This window comes from Aethalodelphis obliquidens, unplaced genomic scaffold (assembly GCF_003676395.1).
Source record: "Aethalodelphis obliquidens isolate GAN/ISIS:26980383/991018 unplaced genomic scaffold, ASM367639v1 scaffold8, whole genome shotgun sequence".
NCBI lineage: Eukaryota > Metazoa > Chordata > Mammalia > Artiodactyla > Delphinidae > Aethalodelphis > Aethalodelphis obliquidens.
The window spans coordinates 60,799,187-60,823,002 of NW_020837952.1; the positions used below are offsets into that span (position 1 = coordinate 60,799,187).

General features: G+C 41.9%; 1 protein-coding gene across 2 annotated transcripts in view; it reads left to right on the forward strand.

Moving 5' to 3' along the window:
- The window catches only part of ATXN10 (ataxin 10), a 154,543-nt gene that overhangs the window by 895 nt on the left and 129,832 nt on the right, over nucleotides 1-23,816 (forward strand). For both annotated transcript variants that reach the window (XM_027107964.1, XM_027107963.1), the window contains exon 2: nucleotides 20,749-20,940. In XM_027107964.1, coding sequence (XP_026963765.1) covers nucleotides 20,749-20,940 — 192 coding nt within the window. The remainder of the gene's footprint in view (nucleotides 1-20,748; nucleotides 20,941-23,816) is intronic.

Below are 23,816 nucleotides of genomic sequence, written 5' to 3' on the forward strand. Positions count from 1 at the left end.
TTTCTTGCGTAAAAATGGGAATATAATACATGACTTCATTTCTGAATTGTACAGAGGAATAAATGAAATAAAGCATGTGAAAATATAAAGTATGTGATGCCCTCAGTCAGTGCCTGTTTGATTTTGTTCTAGTCTTTTCTGGGCCTCAGTTTCCACGTCTGTTTAATAGGAATAATGTTGGACAGTACCTTTCTGGGGACATTGTTTGTCAGGATTAAATGAGATAATGCATATTAAATCCTTAGCACATACCTGACACATAGTACTAAGTAACTGCTAGCTGATATTATCCTTTAACGCATTTATGGATGGTCCCCCATGTGCCAGGTTTTGTGTTAGGTGATGAAGTTGAAAAATAAAAAGTCTTCTCCTGGAAAGTCCTGTTCTGGGGAACCAGCAGATAGCAAAGAGTAGAGGGAGCATAGAAGTCCTAGAGGTCCTTTTGATCTGAGCACTTCTACTGCCTTAAATCACAATAAGAAGTGTTGAGCAATTGGAAGAGTGCTAAGAGCCCAGGGCACTGCTCCTTGGGATTTGGGGGAAATAGGTTAATTGATATGACACTCTGGGAGATGTGTTGAATGAGTTACTGCTTGAACATATCTATACCATGAGGACCCTCCTTTTAGTCAGTAATCAGTTATCTACCTTTATTAAGCACCTACTCTGAAACAGGTTCTTTTCTAGAGGCTGAAGGTGCAGAGATGAATGTGATACCCCCCTTTTTTTAAGCATGTTGGAGTAATTGCTGTGTAAACAGATTGTAATGGGGGGTCTAGACAAGAAGAGGTAGTGGCACAGGGGGAACTGCGGACCTCATGGGTAGATTGGTGGGCCAGGAAAGGTTTTAGATTACTTTGGCTTCGTGGCTTACAGATGAGAGGGCTAATTAGAAAGAACAGTATGTGCAAAGGGACTGTGTGCTGATTTTGCATAGTTTCTGAGTGGTCTAAATGAAATAACATAGGTAAGGTGTATGGTACAGAGGAGATGGTCAAACATCAGGACACTATAACCTGGAGGATAAAATCCGAGACCCCGAGCCAGTTTACAAGACCTTTCTTGACTTTGTCCCTTGAGAGGGGAACCGTTGAAGGTTCTTTCAAGGGCATGGCATGGCAAGATCTGTATATTAGAAAGATCTCTGACTGCCACTGTTGGGGATACATTAGGGTGAGGGTAGAGGCAGGGGACTTTTAAGAAGATGCAGAAGCCCAAGTGAAAGAGAAAAGTGCCTGAATTTAGGATGTTATCTATGGGGTGGGTAGGATAAATATTGAAAAATATTTACAAGATTGAATAGATAAGACTCAGGGACCAATTGAATGGTTGGGGAAGAATGAGGAAGTGAAGATGTGTCCCATATTTGATTTGAGTTTTTCCTGGGGCTGGCAGGAAGTTTGTCCTAATTCCAGGCGGAGTTTGAAGACCAGGAAAGGTGAACTGATGTGCAGGTCTTGGGATAGGGAGGCATATAGTTGTGTGGTGGGGCAGAGAGCCCTTGATGAGAGTTTGTGAGATCCGGCTTCTGGTCCTGATTCTGCCACTACTTCTTTGTGTGTCTTTGGGCAAATCACCCTCACAGAAACTCAGGGGGTTTCCAGAGTCCAGCTGCTCTGAGAGGATCCATCCAATGTCAATGGACCGAGAAGGAGGATGGACCAAGGTGTTAGGAGTTGGATGGGATGTAAAGTGAAGCAAAATAAGGCCTCAGAGTAGCAAATAGAAAAACACCGGCCAAAGCAAAAACATACTGAGGAAAGTAAGAAAGTAATTGATGGAACAAAAGAATTCCTCCTCCCTTGAGTGTGGGCTGAACTTAGTGCTTATTTGTAAATGATAGACCTGGGGGAAATGACAGTGTGTGACTTCTGAGACACAGAAGTCCGTGCAGCTTCCCCTTTGCTTTCTCTCTTGGATCACTCACTCTGACAAAGCCAGCTGCCATGTTGTGAGGACACTCAAGCGTCCAAGTAGAGAGATCTGTGTGGTGAGGAACTGAGGCCTCCTGCCAGCAGCCATGTGATGACCATCCGGGAAGTGGATCCTCTCAGTCCCGGTCAAGCCCACAGCCATGTGTGCAAGCTCACGAGAGACTCTGACCTGTGTGAGACCATAAATGGGTTTGTTTTAAACTGCTCAGTTTGGGGGTAATTTGTTATATGTATTGGTATATAGATCATCAGTATACCAAGCTAAAATTTTCGTCCTCTGGATTAAATCCATGTTCTATAACCCACTCCTTGAATAGTGTCTTAACCACTAAAATCTGTAAAAAAAAAATTGCTTATGGTCATAAAATATCAGTACCAAGAGGCTATTCAGTTATTTCTTCCTTGTGGAAGGTGGTTCTTTTTATTAGTTGTTTTAAATTTGTTTTATACCTTTTTAATGTACGCATCTGCATTTTTAACATTTAACAAGTGATTTTTCTTGGCTGTGCTCCGAGTCTTTACAAGTCATGCTAGATTCTTTCTGGAACAGAGTAAGATGTAAATACATTAAGAATTCTGTTTTCAGCCTTCTCCTGGAGGTTTTATTTTCCAGCCCTTTAGTTACCCTTATGATGTATTTCTTCATCATTTATCTTTATGACGTATGCAGACTCCTCTATTAAAGTGTAGAACCAAGTGAGATTGGTTGGCATACTCTATACCACCACTGTCTGTGCAGCCACTCGTGACATGTGGCTATTAAATTAATTAGCATTAAGTAGAATTAGTAATTCCATTCCTTGTACCAGCCACATTTGACGTACTCGGTAGGCAGTCACGGGTGGCTGGTGGTTAACCTTATTGGACCGTGCAGATACAGAATTGTTCCATCACCACAGTAAGCTCTGTTGAGTAATGCTACTCTGTTTTTTTCTGTAGGGAAGATTATGTTCTGGTTCTTGAGTATTCATGAAACAGTGTAACATTTGGATACTGCTTTCTGTAAATTCTTCTCATGCTTAAACTGATACCTCATTGCTCTTCCATCCGATAAGCTTCTTGAATAAAGTGTATCACACTCCCTGTATCCCTAGCATCTAGCATACAGTCTGATAATTGTAGGTGCTTAACAAATTGCCGCTGTTTGTGTAAGTGATTACTCATGGTGCGTGCATAGTCTTTTTTCTTCCATGTTCATGTAGATAATAATTTTTTTAAGCTTCTCTCAGTGTGGCTACTTTTTTCTTGTTAACCTATGTTTAGTCAAAATTATTTTTCTGATTACTTCCTTCATGGCCTTGTATATCCTATATAATAGTGCAGATACTTCCCTCCATACTTTGGGACCCCTTTACCTTATAAACTATTTTCCCTTTTTTAAAGAAAGAACGTGTTAGATTCTAACATATTTACTATGTAATTATTAATAGTAGTTTCTTATTTGTTCTCTGTCTCCTTCCAGAATGAAGGCCTATGAGGACAGAGATGGTTGGCTTTTTTGTAATTATCCTGTTTGGATAATGCTTCTTGAATTGGGTGTCTTTGAACAGTTTAGGAAATTGTCAGCCAGTGTTTCTTCAAATACTGCTTCTCTCCTGTTCTTTCCTTTCCTTCAAGGACTGTAATTACACATATGTTAAACCTTTCACTGTATTTTATATCTCTCAAAGCCTCCTTTATGTATTTCCCATTCTCTCTGAGCTTTGGTTATTTGAAATTTTTCTGCTAACTTGCCTTCTAGTTCTCTATTCCTCTTTTCTGCTATGTCTAATGTGCTATCATCTATTGTGTTCTTAGTTTCAGGTATTGTAGTTTTGAGTTATTGCAGAATTTCTGTTTGTTTTTTTTAAATGGATTTTACTCTGTTGAAATTCATTTTGTCATTTACCTTCTTAAGCATATTAATTATAGTTTTTTTTAGAGAATGTGCCTGATAACTATCTATTGCCATTTTCTGTCTTCTTGTGTTTAGTCATTTGGTCCTATCTTTTATTGAATGCTGAATGTCGTGTAAGGCGTGTTAAGCCCATTTCCAAAATATTTGCGAACTCTAAACCAAAGTCAATCTAAAAATTATTTCAACAAATAGTGGTGGTAGAACAACTTGATATCTAATTGGAATAAAGTGAACTTTGACCCATACCTTGGACCATTCACAAAAAATATTTCAACGTGGATTGTAGACCTAAACATAAAAGCTAAAACTATAAAATGTTTAGAAGATGGGAGAATATCTTTGTGATATTGTGTGTAGGCAGACATTTCTTATCTAGGACACAGATAACATTAACCTTGCAATAAAAAACTGATTATCAAGCTAGACTTTATCAAAATTAAAAAAACTTCTGCTCATCAAAAGGCACCATTAAGAAAATGAAAAAGGCAAGCCATAGACTGAAAATATTTGCAATACATATATCTGACAAAGAACTTGCTTTGGAATATATAAACGTGCTCCTGCAACTCAATAATAAAAAGACAATCTAATTAAAAATTGGTCATAAAAATCTGTGCTTTACAAAGGAAGATTATATAAATGGCCAGCAAACATGTGATAAAGTACTCAACGTCATTAATCATCAAGAAAATGCATATTAAAACAGTGAGGCACCACTCTATGCTTTTTAGGATGGCTGTTGCCAAAAAATGGAAAGTAAGTGTTGGTGAGGATGTGGAGAATTTGGAACCCTTGTATATTGCTGGTGGGAATGTGAAATGGTTCAGCTACTGTGGAAAACAGTTTGGTGGCACCTCAAAAAGCTAAACACAGAGTATGACCCAGCAGTTCCACTCTTAGGTATGTACGTACTCAAGAGAGTTGAAAGCAGGGACTCAAACAGATACTTGTATGCCAGTGTTCATTGAGGTATTATTCACAATAGCCAAGAGATGGAAACAACCTAAGTGTCCATCAGCAGATGAATGGATAAACAAAATGTGGTATGTACCTACAGTGGAATATTATTTAGCCCATAAAAAGGAATAAAGTCCTGATACATGCTATAATGTGGGTGGACCTTGAAAACATGCTAAGTGAAAGAAGCCAGGCATAAAAGGACAAATATTGTAAGATTCCACCTCTATGAAGTACTTAGAATTGGCAAATTCATAGAGACAGAAAGGAGATTAGAGATTACCAGGCGTTGGTGGGGGGAGTTATTGTTTAAAGGTTACAGAGTTTGTTTGGGGTCTTAGAAAAGTTTTGGAATTAGTGGTGATGGTTGTACAACATTATGAATATAATTAAAGCCACTGAATTCTACACTTAAAGATGGTCAAAATGGCAAATTTTATGTTACATATTTGTTTTACCACAATTAAAAAAGTTAATAATGTAATATACCAAAATCCATCGAATTATATAGTTTAAATGAGTGAATTGTATGCTTTGTTAATTATATCTCAATAAAGCTGTTATAAACAAGTAAAACCATAATGAGATACCTCTGCATACTCATTAGAATTGCTAGGATTAGAATGACTGACAGCACCAAATTTTGGCAAGGTTGTGGAGGAGCAACTGGAACTCTCGTACATTGCTGGTGGGAGTGTAAATGGTGCAACCACTTTGGGAAACATTTTGGCAGTTTTTTATAAAGTTAAACGTACACTTGCCTATGACCCTAGGTATTTACTCTAGAACATACGTTCACAAAAGGCTTGTAAAAGAATGTTTATAGCAGCTTTATTGGTAATAGCCAAATACTGCATGGAACCAACTCGAATGTCCGTCAGTGGGAGAATGGCTAAAACTGCCCGGTAATTGAAATGAATGAACCACCAGTGTACACAACAACATGGACGAATCTCAAAACATACTGAATGCAAGAAGCTAGACAAACAGTACATACTGTATGATTCTATGAAGTTCTACAATTGGCAAAGCTAATCTTGTCTGTATCGCTAGTTGGCAATACAGACATGAACAATGGTTGTCACAGGAGGTTGGGGGTTGACTGGGAAGGAGCATGAGGGAATTTTCTGGAGTAAAGGAAATGTGCTCTATCTAGATGGGTGTTGGTTGCCTGGATTTGACACAACTCGTTAAACACTAATGATCTGTGTAATTCACTGTATGTAAGTTATATCTCAGTTTTCTGTGTGTAAAATTATTGTCCTTCTCCTTGCCACCCCCAGAAGAACTTATTCGAGCTGAATCTCAGACTTTGTGGTAAAACAATGTTTGTGAATTGTAAAATTTGCTCTAAGAAACGAAAGATTTATCTAATGTTCTTCATACAGTTAGAGTGAGTCGGGCTTTGTTTTACATTTTCATCTATGCCACACAGTGCTCTCTGTTTCCAGAGCCTGAGATGAGCTGAAGTGACTGATGTGTGAATGCATGAAATGCTTGAAACCAAATGTAGAAAGAGATGGAAGTAATCCTGGAAGGATAAGGGAAGTAACGTGGCTGGAAATTTCAGCTCATTGCCCACTGAAGATCGCAGTGTGAGGGTGCTTTTGGAATCTTGCATTGCAGGGGTAGCCGTAGTGTGATGTCATCCTACTGCTGTGGAACCTGAGATCTCCTTCGTCTGGGGTAGGAGTGGGATTTGCCTCGGCTCTTTGTGACCTGTGAATAATGCAGGGGCTGTTTTGCAGAGTGACTGAAATTGTTTTTTTTAAACAATTTGAGTTCGGGGAGCTTCTTCGTCTCCCTGTTGAAATGTGTCAGTATGAAATATTGATATCTTTTTGGACTCAGTGGGTTTCAGGGGAAAAAGCCTTTTGTAAGGCGTAGGTCTAGTTTCAAATCTAAGTACTGCAACATGGTAGCTGCATGAACTGCAAATATTTTTAACTTCTCTGAGCCTCAGTTCTACCCTGGTAGAACGGGTATTATAATAATGCCTACCTTGTAGGGTTGATGTGGGTATTAGGGGGTGCTGGATGTCGAGTCTGGAATGGTGCCTGGCACGTAGTTGATGCCAGCAAACGCCACTGTTATTATTGCAGGCTCTAGTCAGAATCAGGAGTGAAAAGAAATGAAAAGTGTGGTAATTCTTGAATTTTTTTCATATTTTAAAATAGTGCTTGTAAAATTTTTAATTTCATCTCAATTCCATGATCAAGTTCTTGTTTTTATAGGCTTTGGAACTGCCTCTGGAACTTTAGAATAAGGAATAGATTTAATAACTCAAGTCAGTGGAAGAAAATTGGTTTTTCAGATCCAAAAGATGTAGGCAGTAATTTATTACAAAATCTTAATTCCTTGGTAGAAAGGTATTTTAGCGATATTAAATAATTTTAAAAAGTTGTAGAATTTTCAATAAAAAAGTGAGTACTTGACAGTAACTTACATTATGACATGAGCGAGGAATTGAGATGATTTTGCATGGAGCGACTGTGCTTTAGGAGCTGACATTTTAGAAAACCATACTTGTGTACTCTAAGGAAAAAGGAAATTGAAGCTTTCCGTTAACTTTCACTCTAGTGTTTTTGTTGGTTTGTTTGCTTATTTTTAAACACTTGTCAAGTCAAAACCCACAAATATATAATAATGTTAATGCCTTTATGGAGGATGATATAACAGATAATATAACAAGTACCCATGTATTTCACTTGCAAAATCAACAAATGTTAAGATTTTGTTCTCTCAAAATCCAAAACATTATACTGATATTGTTAATGTCCTCGGTATTAGAACAAATAACCCCACAAGTTAGCAGCTTGAAGCCACAGACATTTATTGTTTCACACAGTTTATTAGGGTCCGGAATCTGGGAGCTGCTTAGCTGGGTGGATCTGGCTTGGGGTCTTGCGCGAGGCTGCAGTCAAGCCGTGGGCCAGGTCTTTGGTCTCCCGAAGGCCTCACTGGGGTGGGAGGTCGGGGTTCCATGCTCACACGAGTGGCTCTGGGCAGAAAGCTCCAGTTCCTCACCACGTGGACCCCTCCCCAGGGCTGCTCGTGCCTCGGCAGCCGGCTCGTTCGAAAGCAAACGATCCAAGAGAGCCCACTCGAGATGGGAGCTGGGGTGCCTTTATCGTCTTGGAAAGGACATACCCTTACTATTGCGTGTTCTAAGGGTCACACAGAAGGTCGTGAATGTCCGGAGGTGAGAGTGCTGGGTAGGGCTCTTGTTTCACTTTCCAGTCTCATTCCTCCCTCCCTTGTACGTGTTATACTGTATGTTTTGCTGTACACTCTGCAGTTTGCATCTTTAATTTTTGCTCTGTTTTCGAGTGCTACCAGTTTTTATACACAGAGAGCTAGACCATTAACTTCACCTGCTGTAGAGTGTCCCTTCATAAGCTTACATCATAATTTACCTACCTTTTTTCTTACTGATGGGTATTGGATTTGTCCTGAATTTTTGGTAATTCAAACGGTACTGCAGAGACCATCTTTATACATGTCTCCTCGTATACCTGAGCCTTTGGATTTTTTTTTTCCCCAAAGCAGAATTTGAGGTAGGGACTTGGGTGAAGTAATTTAATCATAGGTGACCCCCAGCAGTCAGGAGTGTGGCACGGGGGAAGCTAGGTGTGGAAGGGGGAACAACCAATGTAGGGATGCCGTATTGAGTGGTAATTACGTTGTAGGCAGCTGGAGCTCAACCCCACTGGGTATCCCTGAGGGGTGCACCTCCAAATTATCTGTGCACAGGGCTGGGTAATTTATCTATTAACCTGTTGCCCACTGGTTGAGAATTGCCCCTGGGGTTGTTATCTGGATGGACGAAGGCTGTGCGGTGAGGGACACCATGAAGATTTGTTACGGCATGCTCTTCTTCTGAGACCTCCTCTTGCCTGATACTGTTCACTCGGTCACGGCTCTTGGAGGCTATAGCTGTTTGGAATCTAAAAGGAAAGACCTGGACAGGAGTGTTAGTGCAGTAAGTTCAGTCCCCAGTGCTGAAGACTGTCCTGAGGCCATAACTGGATAATCATCTCCCTGCTCCTGCTTCCAGTCTAGACTTCCCTGACTTTCCCCCAGCACTGTATGTAGCTGGGCTGTGATGCCGAGGGGGCTGAGCCCTTGGTTGCCTGTCTCCTGTCAGTCTGTGCTTGCTGCAGCTGCCTGTTTGTGGCTGTCCCTGGACATGGAAGTACCAAGAGACAGCCATTGCACCCCTGAGTTCCAGATTACTCCTCCTGGTGCCCAGCTTGTAGTAGCAACTCTTCTTGATAATCAGGGTGGGTTTCTCCTGCCAGTGTAGTCACTCTTCTTTGCCTGCTGGTTCACCGGCTTGAGAATCTCAAAGTGATCATTCTGTGGATCTAGTTTAAGATACACTAGATCCCCTTCTGTGCTCTCTGATGGAGACGTTCTTTGTCTTGGCCCCAGGGCTTAGGCCAGCACAGTCTAGAGTTGCGGGGTTGGGAAGCACAAATTCTGCAGGTTTGTCATTGGGAGTGTTGAGGAAAGGGGCCAGTTTTTCTTAGGGTTAGATTTTTCTCTTTGAACTTTTAGTTTGCTGGCTCACCTTGAGAAATTTGTTACATTTTCTCCCTTTCTGGGCTCACTCCTCCTTGTGTAATGATGTTGCGTTTTCTTCCACCTATTTCCCCAGTGACCCCAGCCTAAGATCAGGTTTTCCTGCTATTGGTGATTTGTGTCATAGTGATATTGGGATGTCGTGTATCTGGTCACTAAGCTAGCCAGCATCTTGGACCGGGTTCCATGTCTGAAGCCGTCTTGGCTTTGTCCTGATGTTGGAGGTGCACAGATTTGTAGGTAACCCATACATAGGGCTGCACTGAGTCCAGCTCTTTTTCTCTCTCTTCAGATGCAGGGGAGTCCTGTCCTAACACTGACTTTTACGTAGTGACTCTAATCACCACGAGGTGTAGGTGGCTTTTGGTTCTCTTCATCCTGCCCGAGTTGAGTTGCAGACGGCCTTAGGCCGCTCTGGACATGTCCCACTCTGGCTTTAGACCTGATTATAGCCAAGTGTTTCCAGTCAGTTTCTGCTGTGTGGAGATATCCACCTTGTTTTAAAGTTGGGCTCTATATTTATAATTTTTAGAAATAAACATATGATTACTGTGTCTGGAATGGAGGGGAGATGTTTAAAGTGTGAACTCCTTTCTCACTGCACTTTCATTTCATAATGCAATAGACGTTTATATGTGTTTCCCCTGACTTGGTTGTGGCTTTGCTGTGGGCAGGGTCTGTCTTCTTTATGGTATCTTCTAGCATAGTGCCCGGTCCATTGTGAGTGCTTAATATATGTTGAACTGAATAAACAGTGAAGAGCCAATGGCTGTAATGAAGAAAGTCACTTCTTAGCACTGACAGCCAGTCAATAATGACTGCTCTGATTGCTTGAAAGTTATTAACTCGATTTACCGTGTTAGTATTTACTTATTTAATTACCTCACATATGCTGTGTACCATGCTCTGTGTTTAGTGATGCAACTCTAGTTGGTACAGTGTATTTCTAGCTCACTTCAAACCACTATAGGGGGAATACCTCAAATGCTGTAATATTAAACTTGTAACTTCATTCCTTTCCTCATACACACACTCCTAATTTTCCCTCAGGTTTTAATGACCATTTCAGCCCCTCCTGAAAGCCTTTTTGACCTATGTGCTTCTGTCCTATGTTCCCCTTACCTCTTTCAAAGAACTTCACTAGAGTATTATGATCACTTAATCACCTACCAGTCCCACTAGAATGAGAACAACCTGAGAGCAGGATTATTCTTACTTACCTCTGTATTTTCAGTACCTACTAGCACATGGTGAGCACTTGGTTGTATTTTTATTATTTCCTTAGATTATTTAATTTTCTGGGGTCATTTTATATAAAGTGAGAGCACAGAGGAAAGACTCTAGTAAGAGGTATAAAAAATTATCAAATAATGACAGATGATGATGATTTCAAGAGGTAGAAAATGTTTTGGTGTTCCTCATTGCTCGCATCAGTATGTTGACTAACTTTCATAAGGAAAGGGAATATTGAGCACTTCAGAGGTCAGCATAGCACAGAACTCAAAATTAACCTATCATCTGCGTGTACACACATTCACATAGCTTCCCCCAAACACTACTGAGCCTCTGACCAACAAGAGTCTTCGGCTGCACCAAAAACAAAAACAAAAAATGAAACGAAACAGGCTTCCCTGGTGGTGCAGCAGTTAAGACTCCACCTGCCAATGCAGGGGACACAGGTTTGAGCCCTGGTCCGGGAGGATCCCATGTGCTGCGGAGCACCTAAGCCCGTGCGCCACCACTACTGAGCCTGTGCTCTAGAGCCTGCGAGCCACAACTACTGAGCCCGTGTGCCGCAACGACTGAAGCCCGTGGGCCTAGAGCCCGAGCTCCCAACAAGAGAAGCCACCGCAATGAGAAGCCCGCCTGCAGCAACGAAGACCCAACACAGCCAAAAATAAATAATTAAATAAAAATAAGGAGTTGGAGAGGAAGGTCATTATTAAAAAAAAAAGAAAGAAAAAGAAACGAAACAACTCCCCCCCGAAAAAAGAAACCCACACCACTTGTCAGCTTAGCAAAGGATGCCATATGCTGTCTTGACTCAACCATGATTCAGATCAGCTGTGTTGAGAGAGAACATCAATTACGTTACACTATAAAAAGAACTTCGTAGAGTGTGGTGACAGTTTCCTTTATTTTTACCTGTGCCATGAGCTAGAATACCACACAGAACTACTTGGTAAGGTGTTCTGACTCAGCTTCAAAATACCGATGTGGTCAGTGTGAGCCACCCCGCACATCCAATTATCTTAAATGGACAAAGTAGACAGGAAGAAGTTTGAGCCAGCAAATCAAAATAAATAAGGTTAGAATTGTGACCAACCATGCCCCAGAGGAGAGTTTCTCAGCTCTTTCGTTCTTCCAGTCTTTTGTAGTGGTCCCTGGACCCGAGGGTGTGGTCACTGGACCGTGGGCAAGGACACTCATTCAAAGACTAAGGAACCCTGGGGCTCATTCTAGGCTGAGTCAGCCTCTCTGACGGCCACAAGCCCAGAGAAGTCACATTAGAGGTAAGAGGACGATTTGTAAGCTAGGGATATGCTCACGGTAGCCGTGGAGATTTTATATATAGTGCTTAGTTAAGTGCTGGGCATGGAATAAGCACAGTTTAAGTGTTAGTGGCTATCATCCTCATTGAGAATGTTACAAAACTTGATCAAAAGACATTAAAGAAAACATGATAGGAAAGTGCAATAACGTAGAGACATCAGTTCTCCCCAAGTTGACCTGTGGTTTCAATGCCATTCAAAATAAAATCTCAACGGGGTTTTTTCTAGACATTCACAAGCTGATTTTCTAATTAATATGGGAAACTCCTAGGTTTTCTGTTACTCTCTGACTCCCTTAACCCTTTGTATGGATCCTTTTCTGACTCCTCAGCTTTTAAAACCCTTCCCGTGCGCAAAATTCCCTATGTCCTCAACCTCTCTGAACACTCCTTTCATCTTCTTTATCTAGGTGAAATACGGCTCACTTCTAAGGACAGACCTTTCCCAGAATGTCCTCAAAGTCGGCTGTTTTCTCCTATATCCAGTGTACTGCTTGGCTTGAAGGTGTGTAGGTGTGAAGGTGATTGTCATTGCTGCTTTCAGAACTTCTTCCTCCAAAACCCCTCCAACTTTTCATCTCATGCCATCAGAGTATACCTCATGGATAATCTCTTCTGCTATTAAAAGGTCTGTTGGTCCCTCTATGTCGTTCCTTAAAGAATTTAGCTGTAGTTCACTGTTAACTCTGCATTACTTCTCCTATCTTAAATCTTGGTTATTTTAGTTTTTACATAGATTATCCTTTCATTACCCTGGCCTTTTATTTCTTGACTTTCTCTCCTTCAGTGAACTTGGACACCTCCTTCCTCCCATCTAACCACACATTGCCATGTGCTAGCCAGGCCTTATGATTAACCATGGTTGTGTTCCCTCCACAATCTTAATTGCAAGAGTCCCACTCTGGCTGCCTGTTGTATCCTGTCTCTCTGGGTCCCCTATTCCAACAAGTCTTCAACCCCACCAGGACCCACAGTCTGTTGGTCCTACTCCTTCCTACTCACTGTCCCTTTTGTTCCTTATGTTCACATTTCCCTTCTTAAATCCAGTTTAGATCTAAGGATCAGTAATAAAGCATTTCCTTGTATACATTCTCAGTTCCCTTGCCTTTTCTAACCTTGTCATACTTTCCTGGTAAAACTTCAGCTCTAGTTAAATCCACCTTGCTGTTTCCTTTGTGTCTGCACCGAAACAACTGGACGAGGATGGAGGAAAACTTACAACCAGACTGATTGGTCTTTCTGTGAATGGATGATCACTGACCTTGGGAAGGCATTTAGTTCTACCTGGCAGGCAGTCCTTCTATTTCCCTAGTCCATTTCATCCTCCTGCTTTCCTAGCCAACTGGTTTATGCCTTTTGCTCTCCCTACAGCTCGGTTGCCTCTCCCTCATCCTCCTTCTCAGTTTCCTATTTTTCGGAAAAAATAGGGGCAACCAGAAGGTAATTTCCAGGAACTCCCACTGCCCTCCCTACCCCCTACTTGTATCCGTCCCCATGATTTGCCTTCCCTCTGTGACTGTCGGTGAACTGTCTTGCTTCAAAGGTCTGCACTAAATTCCGCTCCCTTTTGCATACCTTGCTCCAACAGTTCTCTTCCCCCCCCCCCGTTTCTTAAATCATCAGTTTTACCTTTTCTGTTAGATTGTTCTCATCAGTTTATAGATCTGCTGTAATTTTTCCCATCCTGAGAAAAATCTCTCCCCCATTTCCCTGATTTTTCTCTGCTGCCATTTATAATAAAGCTTCTCTAAAGAGTTTTTTATATTCACCTACCACAATTTCTCTTTTCTCTTGAACCCATTCCACATTGCCAAGTCCATTGGTCTTCATCTTAAATCCTTATCTTACTGGATTTAAGATAAATCTTAAAATCTTAAATCTTACTGGATAAATCCTTATCAGCTGCAGTTGATGTAGTTCATCACTTCTTTCTCCTTGAAACACCTTCTTCGTTTGGCTTCTAGAACACCACCCCCTTTGGATTCTCCTCTCTTGTTGGCTTTTCTCTCTGAGGTCCAGAGCTCAGTCCTCAGACCTCTTGTCCCCACCTACCTGTACTCTCCCTGCAATTGCATTCAGCCTTGGGGTTTTACTACTTTACATTTGATGGTAACTCTAACAGTTTTCTTTAGCTGGACTTTTCTCCTGATCTCCAGACTTGTATGTTCATCTGCCTACTCCACATTTCCGCTTGTATTTCTAATAAGTACCTCAAATTCAGCAAATCTCCATCTGAACTCCCAATTCCCCCCTCCTCCATATATCTTTACAGCAGTCTTCTCCAACTCAGTACACAGCAGATACATCTGTCCATTTATTGCTCAGGCCAAAGCTTGGAGCCATCCTTGACTCCCCCTTCTCAGCTACCCCTCATAATAATTTACCCTCAAGTCTTATTGGCTCCATCTTCAGAATATATTCAGAATCTGATCTGTGCTTATTATGTCTGCCTCTGCCACTCTTTTCCAAGAATAGTGTCCTGACTGATCTCCTGTTGTCATTTCTTTCTCCTGCTGTGATCAGTTCTTTACAGAATAGCCAGAGGGATCCTTTCAAAGTGAAAGTCAGGTGATGTCACTCCTCTGCTTAGAACCCTCCCTGGGTTCACTTTTAGTGTCCTACAGAGCCTGTGTCTTACCCCTGAGTCACTGGATGCTTCCACCAAGCCCCCTGCCGTTCTGTGATGCCTTTGCCTGCCATCTAAGCTCTTCTCACAGGAAGGGCATAGTTTGCTTCCTCACCTTCTTCAGTTCTATGCTCAAATACCACTTTTTAAATAAGGTCTTACATACAAAAATCCTTCTCTACCTAAGACTATAAAGACATTCTCCATGTATTTTCTTCCAGAGTTTCATAGTTTTGCCTAACATATATTCCTAAATCCATCTGGAGTTACTTTTAGTAGGATTACACATAAGGCTCCAATTTGGTTTTTTCTCATATGATTGATAGTTGTTCCAGCACCTCTACTGGAACAGTCCGGCCTTCACCTGGGATCTTTAGTACCCAGCACTGTCATCTGTCAGGTTTCTCTGTGTGCACAGTTCTCTTCTGGACACTGTCCACTTCTGTGCATTTCACCTTCTCTTCCCTTCCTTTGCTTGGTATAATGCATTTGAGATTCTCTTTGTTCTGATGACAGATGAATTTTGACTGTGGTGAGGACATTGGGAAAGAGGGAAGCATGTGGCTTTTCGAGGTGGGGGAGAGGACTGATATATTTGGAACCCTTTAAAGCTGGTATCGCCAAACTATGATCTGTGGGCCAAATCTGACCTACCACCTGTTTGTTTGTTTGTTTGTTTTGCTTTGTTTTTAAATGGCCTTTGAGTTAAGAATGATTTTTACATTTTAAAGGGTAGGGGAAAACAAATGAACAAAATTTCATGACACATGAAAATTATATGAACTTTAAATTTCAGTGTCCATACAAAGAGTTTACTAGAACACAGCTGTGTTCATTCTTTTGGATGTTGTCTATGGCTGCTTTTGCCCTGCAGCAACAGAGAAGTTGTGACAGAGGTTGTCAGGTCCTCAAAGCCTAAAATATTTACTCTCTGGCTCTTTGCAGAAAAAGTTTGCCAGCCCTGCAACCCTGTCTCAGGGAGTTGTCTCAGCTTGAGTGTCCTGGATGTGACAGAAGAGGGGAAGAGAGTATATAAAGGAGAGTTTTGAGGTCTGCAGAGATGAATTTCAAACTTTTGCCCAGGCTCTTTCTGGTAGGAGACAGAAATGTTTTTATTTTCTTTGTTCATCTAGAGCAGTCAAATCATTAAGGGGTTTATGGTTTTAAATAACAACCAATGATTGTAATTTTAATCTCTGAACTTGTGTATATTCTAATAGTTTTTCTCAGTGACAGTGGTTAAACTAGTCTAAACCACATGTGCCAATTTTTAATTAAATGTTGGGTATTAGAATGAATCTTTCAACCAGGATGTAAGTCTTAGTCGTAGTGTTAAATGACGAACAGTTTAGTCTCCTTTTCAGAAGGAGGTCCCGCCTCATGAACTGACTGTAAGATGTGAGTACGGATGGTATGTTAGGCCTATCTAACCTGTGCTGTAATCACCGGTAGTTTTCTTTAATTTTATTCAAACAGGACTTGTCAGGATTAAACCTACAGATCTGTTCAAACTTGAAGGAAGTGCAGTTCTACCTTTTGTATAATTCAAAGGCTGTTTTTGTTCTGTAATGTAACATTTCATTTATAAGTTGTCTTCAGAGTATACATTCATTCCTATGTAAAAGGAATGTCTAATGGTTGAATTTTAATTGTCCTTCTAAGTACTTTCGGCCTTCTGTGAATGAAGTAGCTAAGCTTCTTAAAGTCTTTGTGAATATTTTGTGTTAGTTTGGTTAAAGCAGAAATGACAGCAATTTTTATTATTAACATTTGTAATATACAAACGATTGACTGATCTTTACTGGTTATTTCACTGTTGTTAATCATTACACATACTTAGCTGTGCTGTCTTGACAGTGAACATGGAATTTGCAGACAGTACATTAGGACTCCTTTGGATCTGTAATGCCAAATAGCTTTCTTTCAAGGCTGTGGAGAAGGTAAAGAGGTACAGAAGAGAGTTAAATGTTTTCATAGTAGTTACTGTTAATGAAAAGCTTTTTTTGTCCTCATCTGATGAAAGTTGTTAATTTATTATATTGTATAAAAATATGGTGAATAAAATCTGTAGATATTTATTATATGGCTCTAGAGGAAAAGGTTTTTTTTTTTTTTCCATTCACCCTTTATAGAGGGGTACAGACTCTAAGAAATAGTCTCTGCTGGGCTTCCCTGGTGGCGCAGTGGTTGAGAGTCCGCCTGCCGATGCAGCGGACATGGGTTCATGCCCCGGTCCGGGAAGATCCCACATGCTGCGGAGCGGCTGGGCCCGTGAGCCATGGCCGCTGAGCCTGTGCATCCGGAGCCTGTGCTCCGCAACGGGAGAGGCCAAAACAGTGAGAGGCCCGCGTACTGCAAAAAAAAAAAAAAGAAAAAAAAGAAATAGTCTCTGCTTTCAAGAAATTTAAAATGTAGTTAATTGAGTTACAACCCCTCACCTCTCCCTCCCCCTTTAAGCTTACCCATTCAATGGGTAAGCTTATCATTCAGTGGGGAAGGAGAAATTAGATGTTTCTTAAATACCAATTATAAGATATCAACATCTTAAGATATGACCTTTTTTTTCAAATTTTTGGGTCCAGGATGTGTGCATTTCTTAATGGGAATGGACGAGTTGAGCTAGTTCCTCAGTGTTTCCCTTTTTCCAGTTGCTGCTGCAAAGTACACTGATTTCACTGCTCCCATCAGGCCTGGTGCCTGGCTCACGGCACATGCTCAAGTACATGAGTTACCTGACAAGTCTGTGAAGCAGTTAGATCCCGCTCTGAATACGCGAATAGTCTCATCACTGTTTTAAACTTGAATTGAACAAATGCAATTAGTGAATGCAGGTCTGGGCCCTAGAGATACAGAAAAAAATAAGGTAGTCTCTATTTTTCTGGGATTTATAGTCTAGCTGGGGTGATAGACCGCATCAGTGAATGTAATCTGATGTGGGTAAGTGCAATTCCATTCTATGGACCGAGCTCCAGGGGCGCATAGAGATGGGATGCGGCTCCCCTGAGTACTCTGAGTAGCAGAGGAGTCTCACCAGGGCTGTGAGTTTTCAGAGGCCTGAAAGGAGCCCCCAGATTCTTCCAGGCAGAGGCTTGGTTGGGGGTGGTGTGAGAGGGATTCTGGGGGAGGGCATACATGTGAACAGACCCAGAGGATTGCCAGTGCTTGCTGGTTTCAGGAATCCATGGGGAGGACAAATGACAGTGATCACAATCCCAATTTATTTTCTCTTTATACTGCGTATGTGAACTGTTGTATGCCGATAGATGTTGCTGTGATTACTCTTTAGTAGCTATTAATAGTTACTTGTGTTTCAGGAATCTTTTGGTTGGCCGTAGTTCAGGTAAACATTTTTCTTTTGGTTAAAAGTGTAATGAAGGAGAAAGGCATGGTGTATATGTGACAAATTAACATGTAACATTGGAAATTATTTAGGGTGGTTCATGAACTTACTAATTGTTCTATGGTCGGCATATCAGTTAGCCAGTTTTCCTAAGAACAGTGCTGTTATTTTGTGTTGTCTATTATAGTTTGATTTCAAAGCCTTTGCTGTGCTAGATGTCAGTTTTGAGTGAAGCAGCGGTTAAGATTTCAAAGAGTGACATCAGAGAAGACCATTCACAGTAGGAAGGTGGTGCCCATGAGAGAGGGAGCTTGTGAAGGACCCGCTGAAAGAAATCATACTGGCTTCTTTACCTCAGGTATAAACACACATTTCTTAGTCATCGTAGGAGAAAAGAAAAAAGAGGCTTTATTGTAGATTATTGGAGTTCTAGAGCTCTACTTTTACTTGACTATAAGATTAAGTAATAAATGTCATCAAAACTTTATGCAGGTGGGGCAGATAGAGGTAATTAGGTTTATTCTTTGTTGTAGAAATCATGATCACTCTTGGCATTCTTCAGAATGTTTTAAACCCATAGGTACTTTCTTAGCGTGTTAATAGTGCCTGCACTATATTTAGTATTGTTCGAGCCCAGAGCACGCCTCCCCCAAATAAGCCTCAGTGGCATATTGATTTTTTTTTAATTAAAGTTACTTAAGAAAAAGCCAGTGCAAGAGGGACGCTCTGAGCCTCCTCTCTGTTGAAAGCAGGCAGTAAATCTCCGTGTGAGAGGTACCCTCCCTGCATCTGGAGTCAGAAGGACAGCCTTATCCCCAGAGGTGAATTTGGGGCCAAGAAGCCTATATAAACAAACCTTGTTTCCTCTATAACGTACTACCCCAAGTCCAGACTCTCCTTAGATTCTTCACTAAGCACCCAAAGCCTAAGTTTCTTTGTTCAGTCAATTCCTCAGAAATTTAGTGTTTCTTTGTCTAAAAAGTATAAAAGCCGCCTGCTGTGGCACATTTTTTAGGTCCCATTTCTATGAGACCTCCATGCACACGAATTAGAATTTCTTTTTCTCCTGCATGTCTGTCAATTTTATTATTAGTCCAGTGGCAAGAGCTCTTGGGGTAGAGTGGGAATTGCCTTCTCCCCAGCAGCACCCACTTCTCCTTAAAGCTGTCCTGAGAGTGTTAGTGAATCTCCTTTTTGTCATATTGTCACTGAAAGTGGCTTACGCACTCCATTGTTTTATACAGTTTCTGAGGCAGGACTAATGCTGCACCTTTGAACTTTGGCTTTTTTATTTGGTCGCTTAATTGCTGCGACCCTGAGTCAAAGCTTCATGATCCCCATTTAGAGAGGGCCAACGGGGGGAGGTGGGGCAGATTATTTTATGCACGATTTCCCAATTTTTAATTGATTATATTCTGCCTCTTTCCAAAAACAAATCTGACATGCCTTAAAAAATAAATACAGTTAGATAAAATAAAGGTAAGGGAGGAAATTGGAGGGGAGGGAAAAGCCAGAAATAAGGTTAGTACTCAGAAGTCATGCTGAGGGATTCATAGTGTTAAAGATGGGTCGTGGGTTTGACTCCAGGCTTCTTAAAGGCAAAGACAGAGGAGAACGTGATAAATAAAGTGATTTATATCATCCATCCTTAAGATAAAAAGGCGACACTTGGAGTACAAGTATTTATGGTCCTGAAGCTCGTGGAGGGAGTGTCTCCCAGGCCCCCGAGCAAGCACAGCCGCTTGGGGCGCTTCAGTGGCCGGGCTTCTGGAGGAATGCGTGCTCCCCGGTGGTCTGGCTTCAGTTCATCCAGGGGGTGAATGTAGGGTGCTGGGATTCCACAGTGCGAGCACAGGGAGAAAATTCCTATGGTCAGGACTTATCTTGTAAGAGTCTCTTCAGTTGTCTAACAGCAGTTTTTCTTCTGACATTAAAGCGGATTCTTGTTTCTTTAGGGGATTCACGGAATGAGGAAATGGGCTTGCATTTAGGTGCCGTGCTGCACACAGAAATCCTTCTCTTCATAGCTGTGGAATGAGAGCCAGTGCGGGCAGTGCTCCTGGCGTGAGAGGCCGTGGGAACTGAGGTGCCCAGTTGTGGGTGGGGCGGGGTGAACAGCCACAGGTTCATCCCCTGCCCCGGGCACACACTCTGCCTGGAAGCGAGCTCGCTCTCTCTCTCTGTCCGTCTCCCTCTGCTTCTGTCTGTCTCCTTCCCTCCTTCCTGCTCCTCCGGCTCCCTATCTTTGTGGTTGAACGTGTGTAAGCTCAGAGCACTGCTTCTGGCTCCTCTATCTAAGAATGGGTAGGGGCTCTGCCCCCCAGGCAGTCCTTCGTGAGGATCCTTTCTCATAACTTTACTTCAGGCGCACACTGGGTGACAGAGGACATGGTTATATTCTCTGTCTAGAACGTGGGATGCAGATATTCTGGTTTGACTAGGGGCAGACCCATAACCATAAACAGTCACCGTAAACGGGGGTTCGGGTCGTCGTGGGGGTGGAAATCCGACTGCTTCCGTTGGAATTGTGGCTCCACAGGTTATTAGCTGAGGGGCGTGGGCGAGTTGCACAGACCCTGCTGTGTCGGGTGTCTTGTCTTTAAAACGGAGAGGACAGTATTGGCTTCATAAGGTTAATGCAAAGGTTAAATGAGGTAATACAGGGACAGGTTGATAAGAGCAGTGCCTTGGCGAAGCGCTCAGTGTACACAGCTCTTTTGTGTCGTAAACTAAGGAGCTGGAACAGATAGGCCTAGCTTGCCTCCCCACAAAATTAAGTACCAGCAGTGTTCTGAAAAGGACATTTGGAAATGTCTTTTTCTTTTTTTTCTGGTTTGTAACAATTTTATCCTTTTTCAGAGAAACAGCACCCAGGACTATTTTCCAAAGAGTCCTGGATATCTTAAAGAAATCTTCTCATGCAGTTGAGCTGGCCTGCAGAGACCCATCCCAAGTGGAACATCTGGCTTCCAGTCTGCAGTTAATAACGGAGTGCTTCCGGTGTCTCCGGAATGCTTGTATTGAGTGTTCTGTGAACCAAAATTCAATCAGGTACTATTCTTTGTAGTTACATATATGCCTTTGATAATATCTCTTTGTGTGCGTGCATGCTGCTTCTGTCACGTTGGCCTACCTGTTAGAGATGGTTTTGGCATCGCAGTCACCTGTGTTTATTAGGAGACTCTCCGTCTCCAGGGACAGGTGCTCTGCAGGACTTGCTGTGGGAGACTCCTGGTGTGTATGTCATGGGACAACATGTGTAACGTTAGGGGTCATTCAGGTTTCTCACTTGTATTTATGATGTTTTGAGGGATTTGGTTTTTTACATAACACAATGATTTGAACTTAATTTTGATTCTTTGATTCTAGATTCTGCCTGCCTAAATACATTTGCAGTTCTGGACTTCACTTTTCTTAGTTGTAGGTGTTTTAATTAGTTTTAGTGTTTTAATTAGTTGCCCTTGTGTTTACTTCAAACAGGGAGCACGATGTGAATTTCTAAGACTGTTTATCTTAAGCGTTCCTTAAGATTGTGTAAAGTTGCCAGCTGCTGCCACCTAATTTATAATATACAACTAAAATGTGGTTACCAAGATGAGCAAGAGAATTGCCCTGTCCTGCTCTTGTTCTTCTACATGTTACACTCTCCTCCCAGAACTGAGCACCCTTCCTCTTTGATTTTATGCAATCTGCTTTTTATTAACAATTTTTACTTGAGATGAAGTTAGAAGCCACAAAGCATGCTCACTTTTATTTCCTGGACTTGAATGTAGACAGAGCCCCCGGGCTCCCTGTTACTGCCATGATGAGTGAAGTCGGGCTAGCCCAGAAGCTGATGGAGAGACTCCCTGTGCTGCCTAGACGGTCTATACCTGAGGCTTTGATATGATTAATGAGGTTTTTTTAGATCAAAGGAGAGGGAATCAAAAGAGAGAGTTGTTTAACTTCAGCACAAAATTGAACATGGCGTCCCTATACAGATAAATGGATAGAAACAGTAATGATCTTGGTAGTAATAGTTAACATTGAAAAAGTATAACTAGAAGCAGCTAGAAGCAGCAGGCCAGAGGCTAGATTATTTTGTCCCTTTCTAGGCAGGGAGGCCCTCTAGTGTGATGGGAGAGGGAAAGGAGAGCCCTAGAATGGAAATTCTAACCATTCAGGGCATCAGCTCCTGGGAAAAACATTTTTGTAGTCAGAAAGACAACAAAGATTCTGGTAGGGACTTTGAGGTCAACCTTAACTAAAGCTGATATTCCCGAGCCTGTCAAGATTCAGATCTCAACCAGTATGTATTTTTCTGATTTTTTCAGTTATTAAAGAGTTAATTAAAAAGTAGGATGCTATTAAGGCCTAGACCTTTTTACATCTTTTGTCTGAACATTGCACTTTGTATGGACTGGAATTATTTTTTGCCAAGGATGTATGGAACATGGGGTATGATACAGCAAAGCAAACAGTCTGAGTCATGTGGAATTTCAGGAAGGACTCAAAGAAGACTGTTGAAAGCAGTTAGCTCTGCATGTAAATACAATGCCTGTTGCTGGGGTCGCTATACTTTTACTGCAGAGAGCCAGATAAATAGTTCAGGCTTTGTGATCTCTGTCAGAGGGGCTCACTTCTCCCATTGTAGTAGAAGGGAGCCATATGTAGTACGTGAACAAACGCACATACTGTGTTCCAGTAAAACCTCATTTGTGAACACGGAACTTTGAATTTCATAGAATTTTCTTGTCATGAAGTTACATTTTTCTCCCCCCACCAAATCTGGCCATACAGAAGCAGGCAGTGGGCCCAGGTGCCTGGCAGCCATTCATATATGTAGAGGCAAGAGGAGGAACAGAGGTGGAACAGCATCTTCTTTTCAGAGGCAGGTGCTGAGCCCCTTTTCCCACCAGTCTTGTGTTCGGATAAAGAGGAAAGGAGCAATGGCTGTCTGCCCACCTGGCCTTGGGGAGGGGAGAGAGGACTCTAGCCTTGTGCACACCGACCCTGACCCTCTTCTTTAGCAGTGAATGTCTTGGTATAATTCTGATTTATGTTGAGAAGAAGTGAAGAAGGTAGGGAGCTGTATGAGTTTCCTTTGCTGCTGTAACAAAGTACTGCAAATTCAGTAGCTTAAAATAACAGAGATTTACTATCTGACAGTTCTGGAGGTCAGAAGTCCAAAATCAGTTTTCCTGACCTAAAGTTAGTGTCAGCAGGGCTGGTTCCTTCTGGAGTCTCTAGCAGAGAATTGATTCCTTTGGCTTTTCTAGCTTCCTGAGGCTGCCTGCATTCCTTTACCTCAGAGCAACACTGTAACCTCTTCCAGTCTCTTTCTGACTCTGACCATATGGCATCCCTCTGATAAGGACCATTATGGTTACATGAGGCCCACCCAGGTGATTCAGGATAATCTTCCCATCTTCAAACCATTAATTTAATCACTCCTAGAAAGTCTCTTGTGGTATTTTCTGACCAGTTCTTATTCTCCAAAAACAGCCAGCAGTCCAACAATTCAGTTCCATTCCGACACTAACTACCTCAAGTTAGTGGCTTCAGATCCCGTAACTTCATGACTCAGTCCCACAAGACTGCCCCACCTTGGATGCCAGCTGCAAATGGGGTACCCAGGCTACATTTCTGCCCAGCTGACTACAAATGCAGGGGTTCCCAGGACACCTCTCAGGTTTGATAATTCAGTAGAACGACTCACAGAACTCAGGGTAGCACTTTACATTCCGTTCCTAGTGTACTGTAGAGGGACAGCCACCTGGAAGAGATGCATAGGATGGGGCTTCTGCGCCCTCTCCAGGCATGCCATCTTCTGAGCACTTTGATGTGCTCATCAGCCCAGTCAGAAGCTTTCCAAACTCATTGTTTGGGACTTTTGTGGAAGTTCCGTCACAGGGTGTGATTGATTAAATCACCGGCCATTGAGCTGC